The 23,563-nt window shown below is 41.3% G+C and overlaps 2 protein-coding genes across 3 annotated transcripts in view; one reads left to right on the top strand and one right to left on the bottom strand.

Moving 5' to 3' along the window:
- Nucleotides 1-9,288, bottom strand: part of TSHB (thyroid stimulating hormone subunit beta) — a 42,029-nt gene extending 32,741 nt beyond the window's left edge. The window contains exon 1 of the mRNA XM_033918005.1: nucleotides 9,106-9,288. Coding sequence (XP_033773896.1) covers nucleotides 9,106-9,195 — 90 coding nt within the window. The 5' untranslated portion in view covers nucleotides 9,196-9,288. The remainder of the gene's footprint in view (nucleotides 1-9,105) is intronic.
- A 67-nt stretch (nucleotides 9,289-9,355) lies between these two features.
- The window catches only part of LOC117347285, a 34,350-nt gene continuing 20,142 nt past the window's right edge, over nucleotides 9,356-23,563 (top strand). The window contains exons 1-2 of one of the 2 annotated variants that reach the window (XM_033918003.1): nucleotides 9,356-9,485; nucleotides 18,249-18,871. In XM_033918003.1, coding sequence (XP_033773894.1) covers nucleotides 18,277-18,871 — 595 coding nt within the window. In that variant the 5' untranslated portion in view covers nucleotides 9,356-9,485; nucleotides 18,249-18,276. Of the gene's footprint in view, nucleotides 9,486-14,357; nucleotides 14,390-18,248; nucleotides 18,872-23,563 lie in introns of those variants that run through there. The other variant, XM_033918004.1, reaches the window with a different exon arrangement.

Here is a 23,563-nt window from a genome sequence, read left to right as displayed (position 1 = left end):
GATGTCAATTCCTAGGTGCGTGGCCCGGAAGTGATCTCAGAGAGAGGCGACACCGATGTGGGCAGCAGGTCTATAAGGGACCCGAGATTGAACTCCTCACGTGTGACTATGAGGAGACATGATAGAGGAGTACAAGATTATGAAAGGGTTCATAGACAAAACCGCCGAAGACAAAGGCCGACAACTGAGCGCAAGACGGAAGCGCGCGCCGAAGATAAAGAGTATTTTTAGGGGCTCCGCCGGAGGGTTTTGTTGGGGAACCCCCCCCCTTTACTTAATACAGATCGCGGCAGCGTTGTGGGGGGTTTGGGGGGTTGTAACCGCCCTCATTATACTGGAAACTTAACTGTTTCCCTGTTTTTTAGGGAAAAAGTGAAGTTTTCAGTAAAATGTGGGGGGTTACAACCCCCCAAACCCCCTACAATGCGGTGTGATCTGTATAAAGTAAAGTGGGGGGGTTCCCCCCCATACCCACCATCGGAGCCCTTTAAAACAGTCAATTTCTTTGGCACGCGCCTCCACGTTGCGCTCAGTTGTTTGCGTGCGCCTTTATCCCAGCACGCTTTTGACCTGACACCTTATAAAAGGCATCGAGAGGGTGGAGAGGGACAGGTTCTTTAGCGTACTGGGAACTACAGGAACAAGAGGACATCCGGAGAAATTGAAAGGGGACAAACTGCTGGTTTACAAAAAAATAAATAAAATACCCGGACACCTGGACAGTCCTCCAAACAGAGGACATGTCTGGGTAAATCCGGACATATGGTAACTAGCTCAGCTACATCACCGTGCACTAACTGACTAGCATATGGTAAATGCAGGAGCTCTTACTGCCTAGAAAACAGGTGTTGATAAGGGCTCTCACACGAATTGGGAAGTTGAAAATGCATCCATTTTACAGCCACACTAAAAGTTGCCTCAGCAGGGCGAAACCCACATGCTAGTCATAGGATAGGACACTTCTTACTGCAGTTTAATAAAAGGGCAGAATGGGGCGGGGCTGAGGCCGGGCCATATGCCCTCTTTTTTTGCAGGAGAAAATAGGGTAACCCTACTTAATCCCTCAGTAGTTGCTATGGGTACTGCAAATACGGCTATCGCACAAGTCAGACGAGTAGCCTAATGGTTTGTGCTAAAGACTGTGAACCAAAGGACCCAGGTTCAAGTCCCAGTTTAATTTTTTTATATAATTCTAATCCTTCAAGAGACAGAAAAAATACCCACAGGACCTAAGTATAATATTGTAAGCCTGAAGGCTATTGAAATGGTTTACATTCAGGTACAGTAGGTATTTTTTTTATGTCCCGAAGGGATCAAATTTACAGAAAAAGAGTTATAGGCTACTTCTCTCTCTTCTGCAGTGGAATTTGTGTGGTCAGATTTTTGAAAATTATGCCATACTGAGAAGTCTTTACCACAGACTTTCACTGAAAATTTCTCAAGTTTTTACGGTAAAACAGGGACTCCTCAAAATGGCCAAGCACTGCTGAACTCGCTGAGTTAGGTTGGCCCTTGTCCGAGACTCCCATTCAGTTAATCCTTACTTCTGTAACGTTAGTGTTATTAGTTGGTTTTTTTTTTAACAACTTTCTTAATAAATTGTAGTAAAGAATAAGCGATCACAATTTGATGATTTGTTATAGAATCTTCTCTCTCTACTAGTACATCCTATCCAAATAGAAGCTGGGAGTGTGTCCACACACCTTGTGGGGAATAACACTGTACTCTAGACTAAGATATTGAATCTAAACTGAATTAGGCTACTAGAAATAAAGGGTGAAAACCTGGTGAGAGGACAATTTTAGACCCAAGTTTCATGCAGCCATGTGGTCTCACAAAACGGCCACTGTTCTATCTCTTACTGAAGAAGAAGGCAGGCTCCAGTAAGCTACATTCACACCCTCTGGGAGTAGCTAAGCACTCTGGGAGATTAAGTCCACAGAGCACACTTGTATTTTTCTTTTAATTTTGTAATAATTTAGGGATTTTTGTTGTACAGTGTTCCCCCGTGAATTTGTGGTTCGCGAATCACAGACTCGCTCATTCGCAGTCTGCTCCGACCGCCTCTTCCTGTAGGAAAGTCGAGCTACACTAATCAGGAGCTGCGTGTCAAAGCAGCTCCTGATTGGTGCAGCCCGACTTTACCTACAGGAAGAGGCGGTTGGAGCAGGACGCGAGTGATTTTCGTCACCAGCCAGCGCTCCAGCTGCCCTCTCCTGCCTCCCCTGCCTTTTGACAGTTTTTTGAAATTCGCAGGGGTTCCTGGAACGGAACCCCTGCGGATTTCGGGGGGGAGTACTGTATTGCAAACCGTTCTATTGGTTAGAAATGATGTCTAAGAACCATCAGGTTATGTGCAGTAACAGAATACCTAAATGAAGGCACCCATCTGGACCATCCTGAACCAGAAACAGCTCCTAGAGCTGCTGTCCTGCTACTGAGCTGCAGCCAGGCGGGACACAAGTTTAGAGCTCCTGCCTCCCTTGCGCCCTGTGTGGCTGTACTGCCTGCACACAGCCCACTATAGTCCTAGTGCCCGCTTGTAGAATGTCTCCCCCCTAAATTTGTGATTATGTGTGCGTCCTCTTGAGCTGTGCTCTGTCATACCACATTAACAAATTAAGTCTGTTATAATTTTCTTTTTTTAAAAAAAATTCTTTATTCATTTGTTACAATTTAAATAACAAACATACAGGAATATCCATTTCAACAATAGCATAGATATGAAAGGGGGTGGGGAAATTTTTTTTGGAAATATATTGTTATGGAATTTCAAGTGATAATGTAATATGATGAGTTATATTTATTGTACACTTGATGTATATGTTAAAAGGAATAAAGATTTGGAAAAACTAAAGTGCAAGGAAAAATTATCTATCAGTGATCTAGTCCACATCATTAAGACCACTAGTGCTGCCGTTATTGTTATAAATTTTAAGAATGCTTGTCTGGGAATGTAGGCCCAAATTCATCTGCAGACTGCTCTGTTCATAATTTACTTCAATACACATTTTTTATAGAAACAAAACTGGAATCTGTTTATGCAACTTGCCTGAAATTTATGACTTGCAGTGGAAAAGAAAGATTAAGTGAAGTTAAGAGGTGAAAGGCTCAGGAGTAATCTAAGGAAGGGTGGTAGATGTGTGGAACGGTCTCCCAGAAGAGGTGGTGGAAACAGAGACTGTGTCTGAATTCAAAGGGGCCTGGGATAGGCAGTGGGATCTCTCGGAGAGAGAAAGAGATCATGGTTACTGCGGATGGGCAGACTGGATGGGCCATTTGGCCTTTATCTGCCATCAGGTTTCTATGTTTCTAAGATATTTTAAATGTGAACAGTTTTCAGATGTGTGCATTTCTTTAAAAAAAACACTCATATAGTGTGTGCTAGTGTGCCTATGAGGTGACACCACACAGCTCACGTATGAGCTTGCACCCCTCTTATCTAGTTCTGGTCATTGGAGAAGAACTTCACGTTTGGGAAGATCGAAGGAACCAGGCGAGGAGGGTGACCTGCAAACAGATGGTTGGACACATTGAGAACAACCATGGGGATGTCGCTAGAGGACCTTACCAGACTAGCACGAAACTGATTTCTTTCTAGATCTGTAATTCATCAAATTGCTAGGAGTCGAGCACGAGTCAATGGCGCCTGACTTAACTGACTTATTTGGTTCTGCCACTAGGATTTTGGCACTGGCACAGCAAGAAGTTCTGATGCTCCGAAGAGTCCCTTGTTCCAGCAGGAAAGAAAGCCATCCCTGCGAACGATCACTCCAACTGGTGGGGGAGGGGGAAGAGCTCAATACGGAACAGATGATGTGACATTTCCATGATGGCATGACATTGTGCCTAGAGCACTGGGGTTCTCAAGCTGGCCATCTGCTGCAAATCCTGCTCACAGCTGCACTCATGTTTTCGTAAGTAGGCTGCGCTATGAACACTTCTTTGAATATTGCAAATGTAACCTTTCCATGAACCACAGCAATCTCGTCTTTGACATCACCAGTTTATACCTGAATGAAGCGGCATTTTAACTTTACTTGGCTATGCACGGAGTTCAGTGTGCAACCAATATTAACTTGTCTTCCCAATAGAAACTGCTGTCCATCCGAGCCTGACCACAGATTAGAAGCCCCGAACACAGCTCGAGTTTCATCAAATTTTGATTCAATCGCAATATCATAATTCAAAGCGATGTACAATTAAAATGGAGGAAATCAACATATTCTGGATACACTAAAGACAAAGACATGAACACACCTACATATATATCCAGCTAATCTCAATGACCAATTATTTATCTTCAGCTTACTTTTCTATGTGGAGGGAGGGGGTTTCCCTTTGAAAGAGGGGTGCCACTTTGTGAAAGGAAAATATTTAATTGTGTATTTATTTCATAAAGGGAAGCCAAGTGCACTGGCACATATATCTGTCCTACCTTAGGAAATGTCAAGGTTTATTGGCCTCTGTGTATGATAATCCCTACACAAGGAAAAAGGTTCTCTCTTGAATCAATATAGTTAATGCCACGCACGTCTCGGGCAATCGTGTGAAAGGAACATCAAAACAAAACTGTATAAAGGCTGGGTTGGTTTGCTCTTAACAGTAATTGAAATATGATTTTCTTTGCTTCTAGCTTTGGAAGGGAGATCAGTTCATAAGGGAAAAACATCATTTGCCCGAGCAAAAACTTGTACAATAAAGGTACACTATTTTAAATCTGACACAATCAGACCCAGTAGGGTTTGGTTGGGTTTTTTTTGTCATTTAGTCAAAAATATTTACTTCTTACATAAAGAAATATAGAATATAGAATTTACATTTTAATAACATAATAGGAAACAGAAGAATATCATTAAGATTTAATTTAGCCCTCATCAAGGGAGAAAAACATATCTATCACCCCACACTCCTTTTTATGATGCTGTATTAGGCCGGGGCAGTTTAAAAAAAAAAAAAAAAAAGGCCTTTTTTAAAAACAGTAATTTCCCCTGAGCCTTAAGAAATTGTTCTAGTTGTAAAGAATCCACAAAAAAAATAAAATCTTTACCTTGATAGGTAACTAAACACTTCCAAGGAAACTTCAGGAAAAAAAAAAAAGTTGCCCCCAAGGCCAACACCTTAGTTTCAAAGCGAAAAAAAAAGCCTTTTGCTTCAAATGAGTGGCCCTGGCAACATCAGGAAATAACATCACTTTTGCTCCGCAACAAAAAAAACAAAATACCCTTTTTCTTAAAATACAGCTTCATAATCAAAGATTTAGCGGATTAACACATGTTACAAAAAGAGTGGATTAGTTCTGAATCACCTCTTGAGAATCTTCAAGAAAAGTACTTCTCAATATCAGCAGAGACTGATTGATCCACACCTTGTTCAGTAGAAGACTATCTTAGAAGGGAGGTAAAAGTAATTAGAAAAATAAAACCTTATAGGATTTTCTTATAGGATCTAGCCCAGTAGTCCATCCTCACGTTGGCCAATCAAGGTCACTAGTACCTGGCCAAAACCCAAGGAGTAGCAACATTCCATGATACCAATCCAGGGCAAGTAGTGGCTTCCCCCCATGTCTGTCCCAATAACAGACTATGGACGTCTTCTCCAGGAAATTGTCCAAACCTTTCTTAAAACCAGCTACGTTAACTGCTCTTAACACAACCTCTGGTAACACATTCTAGAGCTTAACTATTCTCTGAGTGAAAAAAATATTTCCTCCTATTGGTTTTAAAATTATTTCCCTGTAATTTCATTGAGTGTCCCCCTAGTCTTTGTAAATTTTGATAGAGAAAAAAAATAATAATAAATTGATCCATTTGTACTCGTTCTACACCACTCAGGATTTTGTAGACTTCAATCATATCTCCCCTCAGCCGTCTCTTTTCCAAACTGAAGAGCCCTAACCTTTTTCGTCTTTCCTTATACAAGAGGAGTTCCATCCCCTTTATCATCTTGGTCGTTCTTTCAACCTTTTCTAATTCTGCTATATCTTTCTTGAGATAAGGCCATCAAGCCCAGTAGCTCAATCCAGGTCACCAGTACCTGGCCAAAACCCAAGGTGTAGCAACATCCCATACAGAATCTCAAAGAATAGCAAGATTCCGGAATCCCAGAGAGTAACAAGATTCCAGAATCCCAAAGAGTAGCAACATTCCATATAGAATCTCAAAGAATAGCAAGATTCCAGAATCCCAGAGAGAAACAAGATTATAGAATCCCAAAGAGTAGCAACATTCCATGGAGAATCTCAAAGAATAGCAAGATTCTGGAATCCCAGAGAGTAACAAGATTCCAGAATCCCAAAGAGTAGCAACATTCCATGCAGAATCTCAAAGAATAGCAAGATTCCAGAATCCAAAAGAATAGCAAGATTCCAGAATCCCAGAGAGTAACAAGATTCCAGAATCCCAAAGAGTAGCAACATTCCATGCAGAATCTCAAAGAATAGCAAGATTCCGGAATCCCAGAGAGTAACAAGATTATAGAATCCCAAAGAGTAGCAACATTCCATGCAGAATCTTAAAGAATAGCAAGATTCCAGAATCCCAGAGAGTAACAAGATTATAGAATCCCAAAGAGTAGCAACATTCCATGCAGAATCTCAAAGAATAGCAAGATTCCGGAATCCCAGAGAGTAACAAGATTCCAGAATCCCAAAGAGTAGCAACATTCCATGCAGAATCTCAAAGAATAGCAAGATTCCGGAATCCCAGAGAGTAACAAGATTCCAGAATCCCAAAGAGTAGCAACATTCCAAGCAGAATCTCAAAGAATAGCAAGATTCCGGAATCCCAGAGAGTAACAAGATTCCAGAATCCCAAAGAGTAGCAACATTCCATGCAGAATCTCAAAGAATAACAAGATTCCAGAATCCCAAAGAGTAGCAACATTCCATATAGAATCTCAAAGAATAGCAAGATTCTAGAATCCCAGAGAGTAGCAACATTCCATACAGAATCTCACAGAATAGCAAGATTCCGGAATCCCAGAGAGTAACAAGATTCCAGAATCCCAAAGAGTAGCAACATTCCATGCAGAATCTCAAAGAATAGCAAGATTCCGGAATCTCAGAGAGTAACAAGATTCCAGAATCCCAAAGAGTAGCAACATTCCATGCAGAATCTCAAAGAATAGCAAGATTCCGGAATCTCAGAGAGTAACAAGATTCCAGAATCCCAAAGAGTAGCAACATTCCATGCAGAATCTCAAAGAATAGCAAGATTCCGGAATCCCAGAGAGTAACAAGATTCCAGAATCCCAAAGAGTAGCAACATTCCATGCAGAATCTCAAAGAATAGCAAGATTCCGGAATCCCAGAGAGTAACAAGATTCCAGAATCCCAAAGAGTAGCAACATTCCATGCAGAATCTCAAAGAATAGCAAGATTCCGGAATCCCAGAGAGTAACAAGATTCCAGAATCCCAAAGAGTAGCAACATTCCATGCAGAATCTCAAAGAATAGCAAGATTCCGGAATCCCAGAGAGTAACAAGATTCCAGAATCCCAAAGAGTAGCAACATTCCATGCAGAATCTCAAAGAATAGCAAGATTCCGGAATCTCAGAGAGTAACAAGATTCCAGAATCCCAAAGAGTAGCAACATTCCATGCAGAATCTCAAAGAATAGCAAGATTCCGGAATCCCAGAGAGTAACAAGATTCCAGAATCCCAAAGAGTAGCAACATTCCATGCAGAATCTCAAAGAATAGCAAGATTCCGGAATCCCAGAGAGTAACAAGATTATAGAATCCCAAAGAGTAGCAACATTCCATGCAGAATCTTAAAGAATAGCAAGATTCCAGAATCCCAGAGAGTAACAAGATTATAGAATCCCAAAGAGTAGCAACATTCCATGCAGAATCTCAAAGAATAGCAAGATTCCGGAATCCCAGAGAGTAACAAGATTCCAGAATCCCAAAGAGTAGCAACATTCCATGCAGAATCTCAAAGAATAGCAAGATTCCGGAATCCCAGAGAGTAACAAGATTCCAGAATCCCAAAGAGTAGCAACATTCCAAGCAGAATCTCAAAGAATAGCAAGATTCCGGAATCCCAGAGAGTAACAAGATTCCAGAATCCCAAAGAGTAGCAACATTCCATGCAGAATCTCAAAGAATAACAAGATTCCAGAATCCCAAAGAGTAGCAACATTCCATATAGAATCTCAAAGAATAGCAAGATTCTAGAATCCCAGAGAGTAGCAACATTCCATACAGAATCTCACAGAATAGCAAGATTCCGGAATCCCAGAGAGTAACAAGATTCCAGAATCCCAAAGAGTAGCAACATTCCATGCAGAATCTCAAAGAATAGCAAGATTCCGGAATCTCAGAGAGTAACAAGATTCCAGAATCCCAAAGAGTAGCAACATTCCATGCAGAATCTCAAAGAATAGCAAGATTCCGGAATCTCAGAGAGTAACAAGATTCCAGAATCCCAAAGAGTAGCAACATTCCATGCAGAATCTCAAAGAATAGCAAGATTCCGGAATCCCAGAGAGTAACAAGATTCCAGAATCCCAAAGAGTAGCAACATTCCATGCAGAATCTCAAAGAATAGCAAGATTCCGGAATCCCAGAGAGTAACAAGATTCCAGAATCCCAAAGAGTAGCAACATTCCATGCAGAATCTCAAAGAATAGCAAGATTCCGGAATCCCAGAGAGTAACAAGATTCCAGAATCCCAAAGAGTAGCAACATTCCATGCAGAATCTCAAAGAATAGCAAGATTCCGGAATCCCAGAGAGTAACAAGATTCCAGAATCCCAAAGAGTAGCAACATTCCATGCAGAATCTCAAAGAATAGCAAGATTCCGGAATCTCAGAGAGTAACAAGATTCCAGAATCCCAAAGAGTAGCAACATTCCATGCAGAATCTCAAAGAATAGCAAGATTCCGGAATCCCAGAGAGTAACAAGATTCCAGAATCCCAAAGAGTAGCAACATTCCATGCAGAATCTCAAAGAATAGCAAGATTCCGGAATCTCAGAGAGTAACAAGATTCCAGAATCCCAAAGAGTAGCAACATTCCATGCTACCCCCCCCCCCCCCCCCGTGTCTTTCTCAATAAGTTACTTGAAAGAATCAAGCCCTGCACATTTGGTCTTTGCTACCTGTCTTGCTGCTCTGAGCCCAAGAGGCCTGTCATCTTCCCAGGTCACCATGGCAGACAGGTTAATACCCCGGAGCCCAATGGTTTCCATAGCGATGTCGCTCCAGGGCCAAGTCTTTGCAATCGAGAGGAACCCGGACTAGCCCGCAGGTAGCTCTGCTCTCAGGAGGCGTCTTGCTCGGCTGCAGAAAGTAGGCGCGGCAGGCGAGGGGTTGGGTTTTTGGCAGCGATGCCCAGAACTTTCTGCCTACCCGGAAGCGTCGAGCAAATAAATGTCCGGGTACCGCGCTCCCTTTTCTGCCGGGCTTCTAATAGGCAGCAATTACGCTAATTGGATTCAGGAAATTCGGCTTCTTGGACCGGACCAGCATAAGACCACAGGTTTTTATCATTGCTATTACAGTTTTATGGGAATCAAATTCTTGCTCTGCTCTTTGGTTTTGAGCATATTTCTCTGGCCATCAGTTTCAAAGTCCTTTGTAGCTGGGCAAGAAGTGAAAAGCTCCTCCTGTGCTTTCTGGCTTTCTTTGCATTGCATTTTTCTTCTCTTTTCTGTTTGGGAATCTCAGATCGTTGCACAAAGTCTGGGCAGGTTCCCAAAGTCCCAAGGTGAAGACACAAGGCCGCAATGTTTCCTTTCAGCTTTTCAATCGTGGATTTCTAGGAGCTTTGCAAATCACCTGCTGCTCCTGCAGATTAAAGAAGCTGAAAACGGTTGTCCAAGATGCATCTTGCTTGCATAGGGATTTGCAAAGAATGCATTAATGCCTGAACCAAATTAATAACGTCCTAAAATCAACCAACAAACTTGGGAAACGAAACAAATTTCTTTTTCAAAAAATTTATAGAAAAGAGAATGGCTGTTCGTGTTCGACTGGAGCAGAAAAGAATCGCACATGGGATTAACAGGGGCTAAGCACAAGTTTTAATCTGCAACAGAAGTAGACAGTCCATGGGTTAGCAACCCTTGTGTGTATTTGTAGGGGGAAAATGGGCAGACAGTATTTACAAAGGAGCTTCCTTATGAAGCCAAAGGCTGCAAGCTATAAAACGATTTATTATGAATAATAAACCTGGCAAAGACACTAAAATTGTCAAGCACATGATCAGCTTTTTAAGGGAGAGGAAAGGGTGTGGGTAGGAATTGTAGGAGAAAGTTGCAAGGGGGAGGTCATAATAATTGGAGCCAAGTGAAGGTATATGTGTTAGAGAATGACACGGGGACAAATTTTTCTCTGTCCCCTTGGGAACTCATTTTCCTGTCCCGTCCTCGCAAGTTCTTTTCCTGTCCTTGTCCCATTCCTGAAAGCTCCGTCCTCATCTGCACAGGCCTCAAACACTTCAAAATCATAAGTAGCAACATTCTAGAGCTCAGATTGTGATGTCATAATGCCTCGTTCCACCAATGCCTGAGCTCCGTCCTCTTCTGCACAGGCCTCAAACACTTTAAAATCATAAGCAACATTCTAGAGCTCTGATTGTGATGTCATAATGCCTCATTCCACCAATGCCTAAGCTCTGTTCTCATCTGCACAAGCCTCACTTTCAAATCATAAGTAGCAACATTCAAGAGCTCTGATTGTGATGTCATAATGTTTCGTTCCACCAATGCCTAAGCTCCGTCCTCATCTGCACAAACCTCAGACACTTTAAAATCATAAGTGTTTGAGGCTTGTGCAGTTAAGGCTGAGCTTACAGGAATGGGGCAGGGACAGGGACAAAACTCACAGGGACGGGATGGGGAAATTGAGTTCCTGCAGGAACAGGGAAAAATTTGTCCCTGTGTCATTCTCTAATATGTGTCCTAGGAGAATAGGAGTCAGCTCGGGCTGTGTTCCTCGTGCTGAAGATTGCTGGAGAAAACTAGAATTGAAAGGGAGGAGGGGGGAGGTATGCTACAAGGCAGGAATCGCTGGAGCGAGCTGGGGAATTGTGCCACAAGCACACGGTTAAGGGCTCCCTTGAGCATGGCGGAGTAGGGGTTGCTGAAGCAAGCCGGGGGTTAAGCTAAGTATGTGGTTGAGGGGAAGAACAAAGGGGAGACTGAGATATGTGTGTGATGTGAGGTGGGAAACTTGACTATTGCAATTCCATTCTTATTGGACTTCCCCAAATATCAATTACATCGTTTACAATTAGTCCACAACACTGCTTCAAGATTACTTCTTCGCTGTTCTAAGTTTGATCACGTCACACCACTTCTGTAATCAGAACACATCCTCCCGGTGTCCTATCGCTTTCCTTATAAATACAATATTCTTTCTCCTCAGATTCTATCGAGTGGTTTTCTTTCTTTTCTTTATAGTTTCCTGGTTCCAGACTCGCCACAAAGACCTATACGATCTTCACAACACGTTTTGTTAGTCGTTCCTTCATTCCGACATCTCTTCCTCGATTTTCACAGGAATTCTTCATTCTCTGTCATGGCTCCCACTCTCTGGAATTCTCTGCCTTTTTATCTCCGTTCAGAAAAATCATTTGCGAATTTCAGGACACAATTAAAGGCATCCTCCTTCTCCTTGGCTTTCTGTTCTTAATTTTCTAGGTAACTTTTCTCTAAAGTTCCATCTTTGGCTTTCTCAACTAATGTGGGCAGAACAAATTTTACTTTTTTTTCCCTTACCATGTTGTTCATTCCTTCCTTCCCTTTCCCCAAACTTTTATCGACTCCCTTCTTTCCTCCTATTTCTTTGTTGGTTCGACTGTTTAACTATATTGTATGTTTTGTGTTGTTGTTTTTTTTTTTGTTCCCTGCCCTATTTAATTTTTATATTCACTTATTTAAAACTTTTATTGTAAACCGCTTAGATTTACCTCTGGTTTTATATTTGCGATATATTAAATAAATTGAACTTGCTGAGGGATAGAGAAAAAGGAGAGATGGGGATATGTGCATTGGTGGGGGAACCTTGGGGACTTGAAGGATTGGAGGTCTTACTGGTACAGTAATTGCACAAGGAGAGAACGAGGAGGGATGTGTGCAGGGGAATGATTAGCTACCTACTATTACACAGTCTATGCCTCAAACATCTTGAACACTTCCTGGGAGAATTTTACAAGAATAATTACAAATTTTATAAGAATAATTACAAATTTTAAATACTATGTGCCAAATTCCCCCCTAAGACCTGAGAATACTCCCAACCTTCCTCCGAGACTGCACTCGGAGAAGGTGATGAGGAGGGTGGCATCTTGGAAGGTTGGAAGTGTTCTCAGGTCTTAGGGGGGAATTTGGCACATCGTATTTAAAATTTGTAATTATTCTTATAAAATTCTCCCAGGAAGTGCTCAAGAAGTTTGAGGCATAGACTGTGTAATAGTAGGTAGATAATCATTCCCATCTTAATGAACTCCTCCTCTCCACTGCTTCTTTTCCATCACAGTCACCTTCTGTAGAGAATGAGGCTGATAATATAGCACTTGCTTTGATATTGTCCTGGGACTCTTGGAGAAAGAGTAGATGTAGATGAAGGCTCGTGGCACAGAATCCGACCAAGGAAGGAGCAATGAGCAGGCCAAAGCACTGGTTTGTTGTGCTGATTTGAGCCATAGGGTGACTCTCTATTCAAGCCACACCTGGCCTAGCTTCCTAGGCAGTATTTCTCTCCAGTCTGTGTATAGATAGTTAAAAGGAGAAGTAGCAAATGGTTATAAGTGACTCTCTGAAAGAGACCAAGACATGACATCATTCAGTACAAACAGTGAACACATTAACCTTGGATAAGGGTTAGCACAAGAGCATCAGTTTCCCCAATGAGTATGCATGAGATCTATTGGCATGCACTCCCTCCATTGTATGCCATTAGATCTCATGCATATTCATTGTGGAAATCCTGAAAACCTGTCTTGGCATGGGCTGTGGCTGTTCACCCCGGGTCTAGCTCATGTACTGAATCATGCCACAGCTCCACAACAATACAATTTCATGCTAGTACTTGGACTAAGTACCTCAATGTTAATTTGCTCTGCATCTCCTTTCAAAATCCACAAAATACATGCTTTCTTCCAATTCTGCCCTTGGGACTAATGTGAGGAAGTACAGATTTGTCCAAAATGGCCATCTTCTTCCCTCCTTTTTGATTGAGATACACTGAATTTGATGCTTCAAGGATCAGGTGGGACTTCCACGGTATTCCAGAAGTTTGCACTGTCTAGATCCAAGTGCAGACCTCTCAGGAATACCACTCGCAACTTGCTGTCATCGGGCAGAGCCTGGCTGGATTCCTCCAGACTTCTTGCTGCAGGACAATTGCTGAAAACTAGCTCGATGTACAGACATCTCCTCTAGACCCTAATGGTCTGTTTCTTCTTTTGGCTCCTCTTTAAAGTTTAGACCATGGTTTGGGAGGCCTAGCTGGCCTTGAGAAAGGCAGTTCCCTGGTGCTCCTAAGGACCATACAAGATACCTGGCTGACCACTGCCATAATTCCTCCAGATCACTTATAGTTCTTCCAAAACAGGGAGAGGGGGGCACAAGTTCTGCACGTGCACCCAACAAACCAGCTCCTGGAACTATCCCCTCCCTCCCTCCCTCCCTCCCAAAAAAGGACCAGCAACAATGTCAGTTTAGTCTTTTGTCACAGACTCTATATTTGCACTGAGATGCTTTTTGTTTAATTAATTAAAATAAAGAAGGGAAACTGAATTTACAGTTTCTGGCAACAGAGAAGGATTATGTAGCAGATTGATCTGTCCAGCAGTTTCTTACTTTGAAATCCTGAAAAGGCTGGGAAATGAAGAAGACATGGATCTCTAGTTCTTGAAGACCTAGACCTTCTTCCAAGCCCCTATTCATGTTTGCAAACAGACTGACTGACAGATGGACTCATCATTGGCAACTTGTCTACAAATGAGTCTACAGTAAATGCCTCTGGCTCATTTTACAGGCAGAAATGCTGAAAACTTGAGTTTTACATGAAGGCTGTGACATATAATTCCCATAGCGCTATGCTTGCATCTAACACGTTAATTACGGAACTCATGTAAAATTTTTCCTTCCTGTTTCGGTGGCAAGAGTTGTTTACTGGTTCCTGGGCAACTGTGTAAAACCGGCAGAAGGGATGTTGCCCGGCAACGGAAAGTTCTAGGCAAAAGAATTCCAAACTTCAACAGTAAAATAAAGACAAAAAAAGCAAGATGAGGGGAATATTTATTTTCAAAACCCTAGCAAGGAGGAACCGGAGGAACGATGGGAGCCGAAACCTGGAGGTAGCAAGAGGGGACTTGTGAGCTAAAATGAGAGACCAAAGGCTCTTGTAATCTTGTATTACAGTCACTGTTGCCAGGTACTTCTATTTTCATCCTATTGCTGGTCAGGCAGGGATTTATTTTATTTGTTTTTAGCAAGTTAGGAACTATTGTTTAATGAAAGGAGTTTATTTTGTTTCAATTCTTCTTATTGATAAGATGCAGAGAACTATTAACATCTCAACTAGTTGAAAACGTACATTGAAACATTGAATTCTACAATTTTTATATTGGTTTACTGACGCTACCGTTTATCTGATACTAAACAGTTATTTTTTTTTCCCTCATATAATCGCATTTCAAACAGGGTCATAACAGTTTTCAGCCACACATGTAGACTGGTTAGCGTTTGCTTGCACCTCTTATCTTCAAGGGGATCAAATGGCTTCTTTTTAGGAAAGCAAACTAACCTCTAGTTCAATCCCCCCAACCCCCCCCTACAAAAAAAAAAACCTATCTCTTTGATAAATTTCTCTGATCCCTCCCCACCTTGCTCATCACAGATATTACCTGCTATACCTCTGACATATTTCCAGACTTTTTCCAACCCCCCTTGGGTCACCAACTTAATTTGAAATTTGTTACAATTGTACCTGACAATACTTTCTGTTAACATCGCTGTATATGTGCAGTCTCTTCCTCTGTAAACCGCTCTGAACTGCTTATGGCATTGTGGAATACAAAAATAAAGTTATTATTATTATTGCACAGGAGCCCCTTAATTGTGTGCAAATGGAAGGCAGTTTAAAAAGTTTCTGAAGACACATTTTAATTTATTCTCGCTTAACACCTCTTTCCTGTTTTATTCATGAACCAACCTTTGCTAGGGCCATGGTACGAGAAGCTTTCTTTCACTCATAGTTGTTCTTCAGGCTCCGTTTTAATTCCCTCTCATCCAGCCTAGAAAAGAAAAATTCATTTATGATACAGGTAAAATTGGTTACACACAAAAAAGGAGGTGGAGGTAATTTGGTCAGTGAAGGAAATCTTAAAATCTTAACAACTTGGCATTATTGATCCCCAGGTTTTTAACATTTTATGGAACTTCATCTAATTTTCTTCCACAAATTTGTACAGATGCATAGAACCCAACCAGCCTTCTCAGTTATCCATCCCAATTACTACTACTATTTCTCATTTCTATAGCACTGAAAGGCATACGCAGCGCTGTACATTGAACATTCAATAGGTGGACCTTACAATCTCATTTGGACGGCCAGACAGACAGGACATCTCGGGGGAGTTTCTAGCAGCCGCAGAGTGTGACTCTCCTTATCCAGGATATATTTTATCATCTTTCATATCTAGGCTCCATCTACCAGCACGCTTTCCTTGCCATATCCAACCATAATTATTTAACGATGCTTTTAATATTTGAAACTTTTATACTTTCTGGAGATGCTCTTAACAGTGTTATGGATTAATTACCCCTTACCTTTTGTTTTTTCCTTTGTTTTTCTACCAAAAATTCAATATTGTAACTTTTAACTTTCTCCTTCCCGACTCATGTTTGTATTATATGTAACCATATTGTTAAATGTTAGCCTCTTTTTATTATTCTTTATTGGATTTTGTACATCGCTTAGTAATTTTAATAGGCGATTTATCAAATGTACTAATAAAACTTGAAACTTGATAAAGGTTTCTAATCAGTGGCGGATTCTCAATCAGCCAACCATAAAATCATAAGAACATAAGAATTTGCCTCCACTGGGTCAGACCAGAGGTCCATCGTGCCCAGCAGGTCCATGACCTGTCATGTTATCTTGATTTAGCCCTATAGCCCCCTTGTTTTTATCTATACTCTTTCCATACTCTTATCTACCCTTATCTGTATCCCTCAATCCTCCTATCCTTCAGGAATCCATCCAATCCCTCTTTGAATCCCCGTAGCGTACTCTGCCCGACCACTTCCTCCGGGAGCACATTCCATATGTCCACAACCCTCTGTGTGAATAAGAACCTCCTGGCATTTGTTCTAAACTTCTCCCCTTCCAGTTTCCTCGAGTGCCCTCTTGTGCCTGTGGTTCCCCGTAGTTTGAAGAATCTATCCTTGTCTACCTTCTCCATGCCCTTCATGATCTTGAAAGTTTCTATCATGTCCCCCCTAAGCCTTCTCTTTTCCAGGGAGAAGAGCCCCAGCTTGTCCAGCCTGTCAGCGTATGAACAGTCCTCCATACCATTTATCATTTTCGTAGCTCTTCTCTGGACCTTCTCAAGTATCGCCATGTCTTTCTTGAGGTACGGCGACCAATATTGGACGCAGTACTCTAGATGCGGGCGCACCATTGCACGATACAGTGGCATGATGACTTCCTTCATCCTGGTTATAATTCCCTTCTTAATGATGCCCAGCATTCTGTTAGCTTTCTTCGATGCCGCTGCACATTGCGCTGATGATTTCATGGTTGTGTCCACCAGCACACCCAAGTCTTTTTCAAGATTACTCTCCCCCAGCAATGTTCCCCCCATTTTGTAGCTGTACCTCGGGTTCCTTTTCCCTATATGCATGACCTTACATTTTTCTATGTTAAAGCACATTTGCCATTTGTTTGTCCACTCTTCCAGTTTGCTTAGGTCCCTTTGCAGGTCTTCGCACTCCTTTGTGTTCCTAACTCTGCTGCAGAGTTTGGTGTCATCAGCAAATTTTATAACTTCACACCTCGTCCCCGTTTCCAAGTCGTTGATAAATATATTGAACAGCAGTGGTCCCAGCACCGACCCCTGCGGAACACCGCTTGTGACCCTCTTCAAAGTCATGGGTGGTCCTCTGCCAACCTAAGGTAGGGGAAATGATTTTATTTTCAATTTAGTGATAGAATTGTGCCAGTTTTGAGAAATTTACATCTGCTGTCTATATTTGCACTGTTAAGGAAGAAATGCATATGTTTCTATTATTGTGGGGTTGTTGTACTGCATGCAGAGTCTTGAATCTTAGGGTTTTGCTTATATATACAGTATTAGTACTTTTAGTTTGTGGATCCTGTATTTGCATAGGGGTTATTTGTGTTCTGGTAGGAATGAATGTTGAGAAGCATACGTGCAGTGTGCTTTGTGCGGTTTAATTTTGTGGTTAACCATTATGCATTAATAAGATTGTATTGTGTATATACAGTACAGTATATGAAAAATGAATGGAAAAAATGGTATTACAATTAGTACTATTATGGGGGGTGGGATCTGGGGAAGAGCTTGCAGGCACCCCCCAACAAAAAAGCATTCCGCTGCCTATGTTCAGTTCTTTGTAACAACTGTTGTAGAAATTACTTGAAGTTTTTTTGAGTGCATTGGTGCATGGAATCGTCTCCTAAGGGAGGTTGTGAAAACAAGAACAGTAATCAAGTTCTAGAAAGCATGGCTAAGAGCATAGATCAGTCCTAGAAGTGAAGAATTGAGGGAAAAGCAGGTATTAAGTGGGGTCCTTTGGTATTCCCCCAGGAATGAAATTGAGAAGTCTTGATGGGCCTTCTGGTCCTTATTTACCACCACATTCTGTGTTTCTAAGATTCAATAAAGTATCTATCAAGTTTAGAAAAAGTTGCCTCTAGCTGAACATTATAAAGGTATGTTTTTCAGGATACTGACGTCAGTATCTATGTGATAACATTTGCAGATAATGACTAATTTACATAAGGAGAAGGTGTTATGGTCATTCAGAAAATGATCTGTGGAACTAGGATTTGAATAGCCATTAACTTTCTCATCTGCTTTACCTAATTACTGGGCTCATGTACTATCTAGAAACACCATAGAAGACAAAGAGTTCAAAGAGTGAAGAGTCTCCAGAGGTTGGGAGTTTATAGTAGTTAGATTTTAAAAAAATTCAGATTTGTCATATCCTATAATTGCATGATATGTCAAGCTCTTTTTAAATAACTTTTTATTTTTCTTTTTTAGCTTTTTTAAAAAAAAAGAAAATTGACAGATGAAGAAAATTGAGAGTTTGAAAAACATGATGTTTAGGTTGCAAAATATTGTTCAAATTCTCTGTATTTTCTACTTCATATTATTTTCTGTTCAAGCAACTTTACCCACTTTGCCAAATGAGGTGACAAGCAGTGACATACTGTCCTTAGATGCTGAAAATGCCACCAGTGCTCCAAATAAGCCAGAGGCCGCCTCTATATTAGCTACAGGGACAGTCAATACAACAGTTTTGGAGCACAATGCAAGTACCAACTGGAGTAAAGCTGCCACAATTCCAACCAGCACCAATGCCAGAAGATTATCCACTTTAACAACTTTGTCCCATTTTACAAGAAATAGCACAGATAGCAAACACATTACATCCTTGGATGCTACAGCAAGATTTTCTACTGAAGAAACCACCGAACCTCCTGCAACTCCAGATCATACTTTGAACGTATCGGCTACGCAGGGGATTCATGCAAATGTCACTGTCTCAACAGTTGCCACGTTAACGTCAACAAATGAACATCCTCCCGCACAGTCGGACATTTCACTTGTGACGGATCAGATTACAAAGACTTTTGCAGTAATACATACAAGTCGAATATCAGGTAAGGCATACATTTTTGTTTTCTAAAGCTTATGCTCTTGTTATTCCTGTGCACAGCAGTGTACAAAATGCTTTTAATTCTGGTATATGGGCATTAAATAATGACTAGGTTAATCATATCTCACTGGGGTCTCATCTCAAAGACTCTATTTTTACTAGTAGCCATCTCATACATATTATGTGTCTGTTCATCATATCTCTACGTCATGGTCAAATCTCAACTGACATTGGTATACGGTGACATTTATAACAGGGGATTCAGTAGTTGAGCTAAACCAGGGGTGACCAACCAAGGCAGGATTTCAAGATTTCCACAATGAATATGCATGAGATCTGTTTGCATACAGTGGAGGCAGTGTATGCAAATCTAATGCATATTCATTTGAGAAATCCTGAAACCCCAACTAAATTGGGGCTGTCGAGGATCAAGACTGGAAACTCCTGGGCTAAGTAAGCATTAACCTTGTTTAAGTGTACATATTGCATTAATGAGCCACATTTTGCTCTCTTTCTGAGAGTCACCAGTAATATTTGCGACTTCTGTATTGATGTAAAGAAACTTAAGGGTGTCAGGTCAAAAGCGCACCGGGACAAAAGCGCGCCTAGACAATTGAGCGCAGTGCGGAGGCACGCGCCGTGAAAATTACTGTTTTTACGGCTCTGACGGGGGGGGGCATGGGGGGAACCCCCCCACTTTACTTAATAGAGATCGCGCCGTGTTGTGGGGGGTTGAAAAAGTTAAGTTTACAGTAAAATGTGGAGGGTTACAACCCCCCACAACGCCAGCGCGATCTCTATTAAGTAAACTGGGGGGGCTCCCCAACAAAACCCCCCGTCGGAGCCCCTAAAAACTGTAATTTTCTTCGGCGCGCGCCTTTATCTTTCACGGGGTTGTCTAACCAACTTAAGTTCTGTATCACTGCCACCTTTCCGAAATCTGTCTTTCAGAGTTATCGAGAAATTCTCTAACCCCTATTTGTCTGTTCTAATTAAATTGTAAGCTCTATTGAGCAGGGATTGTCTCTTACATGTTTAATGGACAGTGCTATAGAAATGATTGTCGTCATAGTAGTCTAGAACTGCAGATGCCATCAAAACATACTTTGAGCAATACAGATATTTTCAGGTTGGAGCAGCAAGTTATTGTGGACCCATAAACAAGAGGCAAAAGCTGACAACAGTACACGCATGATCTATAGGGTGCATGGGACTAATTCTGCCCACAGTTGTTGATATTAAAAAAAAAAAAAATGCTGACCACTGTGGGCTGAACATTACCCCAAATGTGGAAATCTATATATGTTATTGTCTCTCCACTTATTTTTCCTGTGGGTAAACAGTACAGTAGAATCTAAGTTAACAGGTATTCAAATAACCGTCACTCAACCAACTGGCAAAAAAGTTGTCCTTCATGCTCCTTAGACAACAAAGTGGTGCTCCTGACCCAACAACCTCCCCCTCCCTCCAGCCCCAGAGGCATCAGCAGCAGCCACAAATCTCCCTCCCTCCTTTCCTGAAGCAGTACAGCCAGTCCTGACAACCCTCCTCACTCGCTCCCTTACCTGAAGCTGTATGAGCAGCCGGCAGGCAAAGGAAGCGCTGGTAAACAGACAGCTTCTAGTCACTTCTGACTTGGCAAAGGAAAGATCCTGCCTGGGCTGGCCAGAAGCTGCCTGTTTACCGGTGTTTCCTCTGCTCGCCAGCTGCCACTACAGCTTTGGGGGATGGAGGGGGATTTGTCAGGACTAGCTCTGTTGCTTTGGGAATAGAGGGAGGGAGTTGTCAGGACTGGCTCTGTTGCTTTGGACTAGAGGGAGGGAGTTGTCAGGACTGGCTCTGCTGCTTTAGCTAAGGGAGGGAGGGAGTGGGGAGAGAGAAAGTGACCCAGAAAGAAGGGAACATAAGAATAGCCTTATTGGGTCAGACCAATGGTCCATCAAGCCCAGTAACCTGTTCTAATGGTGGCCAATCCAGGTCCCTAGTACCTGGCCAAAATACAAGGAGTAGCAACATTACAAGCTACCGATCCAGGGCAAACAGTGGCTTCCCCCATGTTTTTCTCAATAACAAGCTATGGACTTTTCCTCCAGGAAATTGTCCAAACCTTTCTTAAAACCAGCTACGCTATTTGCTCTTGCCACAACCTCTGGCAATGCGTTCCAAAGCTTAACTATTCTCTGAGTGAAAAAATATTTCCTCCTATTGGTTTTAAAAGTATTTCCCTGTAACTTCATTGAGTGTCCCCCTAGTCTTTGTAATTTTTGACGGAGGGACAAATCGATCCACTTGTACCCATTCTACTCCACTCAGGATTTTGTAGACTTCAGTCATATCTCCCCTCAGCCATTTCTTTTCCAAGCTGAAGAGCCCTAACTGTTTTAGTCTTTCCTCATACGAGAGGTGTTCCATCCCCTTTACCATCTTGGTCGCTCTTCTTTGAACCTTTTCTAGTATCACTATATCTTTCTTTAGATAAGCAGATCAGAATTGAACACAATACTCCAGGTGAGGTCGCACCATGGAGTGATACAGGGGCATTATAACATTCTTTTTCTTCTTTATCCATCCCTTTTTTAATAATTCCTAGCATTCTGTTTGCTTTTTTGGCCGCCACCTCACATTGAGCGGAAGGTTTCATCGTATTATCATATTATATCCTTTTCTTGGGCGCTAACCCACAATATGGACCTTAGCATCCGGTAACTGTGATTCGGGTTATTCTTTCAAATGTACATCACTTTGCATTTGTCCACATTAAATTTAATCTGCCACTTGTTTATACCGAGGCGCGGGTCATTTTCAAGTTAGGTTGCATCTATTATAAAGTACTAGCTGGTGAAGCCCTGTCTTACATGATTGATTTTATGGTTCCTATTTTCATTTTAGAAAACAATTGAAAACTTTATTTTCAAAATTTGGGGGCTCTTAATTTCTTATTCATCATTTGTATTTTAGTTAATCTTTTGTAAACCACATAGAACTTAACGGTAATGCGGTCTAGAAATTGATTTTATTTTATGTAATATAGACAGCCTTAGGATTTTATTATATGCTTTATTTATTTATGTTTCTTTCTTAGATAGTCTTAGGGTTATATTGTATGTTCTTTGCAGGTAATGATATATAAAGAGTTTTTCTGTTGTCCTAATTAGAATAATTGACAATAAATGAAAACTATAAGTAAAGAAATGAGCTAGGGGTGTGTGGGAGAGGGGAGGACAGGAGGGAATTGAGACTAAGCCAGACCCTGCACTGCCTGCCAGAAACTATCTCTAGTAGCAGGTTCAAGCTTACAAAACTGTAGAACTATAAAAGGCTATTATTCTATAGAGGCTAAGTAAAGTTTGCTCTTAAGATCTAAACTGTTTATAGAAGGGAACCTACAATTGAGCTTTTCTCCCCAAACCTATTAAAGCTCGGAACAAAATAATGTATACCTACCCAAAGATATGTCCTTCTTTCTCTCCTCCTTTCAGAAAGAATGCTAACTTGGACTTTTCCTCTCTTTAATAGATATGATTTGTAGGGGACTGCTCCAAACAGACCCTTTGAAGCTCACAGAAACTACAAGTGGAAGTGGGGGGGGGGGGAAATAATAGAGTGAGGTGGAAAGGGAGACAAAACTATTTTCACAGTAATTCTCAAATAACCAGAAACTACAGTTATCCAGCATCCACCAGTCCCCAAGAGTGTTGGATAACTGAGGTTCTACTGAACATGCAGTGATTATCTCCAGGCATTCTTTAACCATAATAAGGAATGGGGAGGGGCAGGAAGAGAGGACCAGGCGCAATTTAAAACAGGATTTATATTGATATTTTTCGACATAGTTCTGCTTAGACAATTGAAATAAACTGAGTGTCCTAGGAATGGGCCCAAAATTACTAACTGGGTTAGAAACTAGTTAAGTGAATAGAGATACAGAAAGTGATGATAAATGGAGTTCACTTTGAGGAAAAGAATCTTATGTGCTGCAGGGATTGGTCTTTGGGCTGGTTCTTTTATTAATTTATTTTTTTAAACATCTTTGTGAGTGATAATGTAGAAAGGCTGACTTGTAAGGTTTGTCTCTTTGTAGATGATGCCAAACTCTGTGTAATATGGTAGATTCTCCAGAAAGCATGGATAGCATGAGGAGGGATCTAGCAAAGCTTGAAGAATGGTCTAGAAATTGACAATTAAGATTCAATGCTAAAAAAAATTGCAGGGCCATGAACTTGGACTACAAAAACTCAAGGGAGCGGTATAGTACAAAGGATTAAATACGTCTGTGTATGAAAAACCAGTAGGACTTGGGGGCAATAGTAACTGATGATCTTAAAATGGCCAAAACGGAGGAAAAGGCTACTGCCAAAGCTATAAAGATGCTGAAGTACATAGGTAGAGGAATGGCCAGCAAGGAAAAAAGGTAACAGTGCCTTTGTGTAAGTCTCCGGTGAGGTAATTTTGGAGACTGCATCTTCAGAGAGATTAAAAAAGCAGAATAGCATTGGTCCAGAGGGCAGCTTTAAAATTGGTCAGTGTTGTCCGTCAAAGTGTATGGGGACACTCAATCTATATGGCAATTCTACGAAACTATAATAGCACGAGTCATAACCAGAAAACACTATCTAGGAAAGGCCAGACTAGAATATCAATAAACCTACTGGGAAAACAAAATAAACTGGATCAGAACAGATCAATCCTACAAAAA

The sequence above is a fragment of the Geotrypetes seraphini genome, chromosome 13 (assembly GCF_902459505.1).
Source record: "Geotrypetes seraphini chromosome 13, aGeoSer1.1, whole genome shotgun sequence".
In the NCBI taxonomy this organism is placed as follows: Eukaryota; Metazoa; Chordata; class Amphibia; order Gymnophiona; family Dermophiidae; genus Geotrypetes; species Geotrypetes seraphini.
Note: the sequence above shows the minus strand (reverse complement) of the source record. Positions and strands in the feature narration are given on the sequence as shown.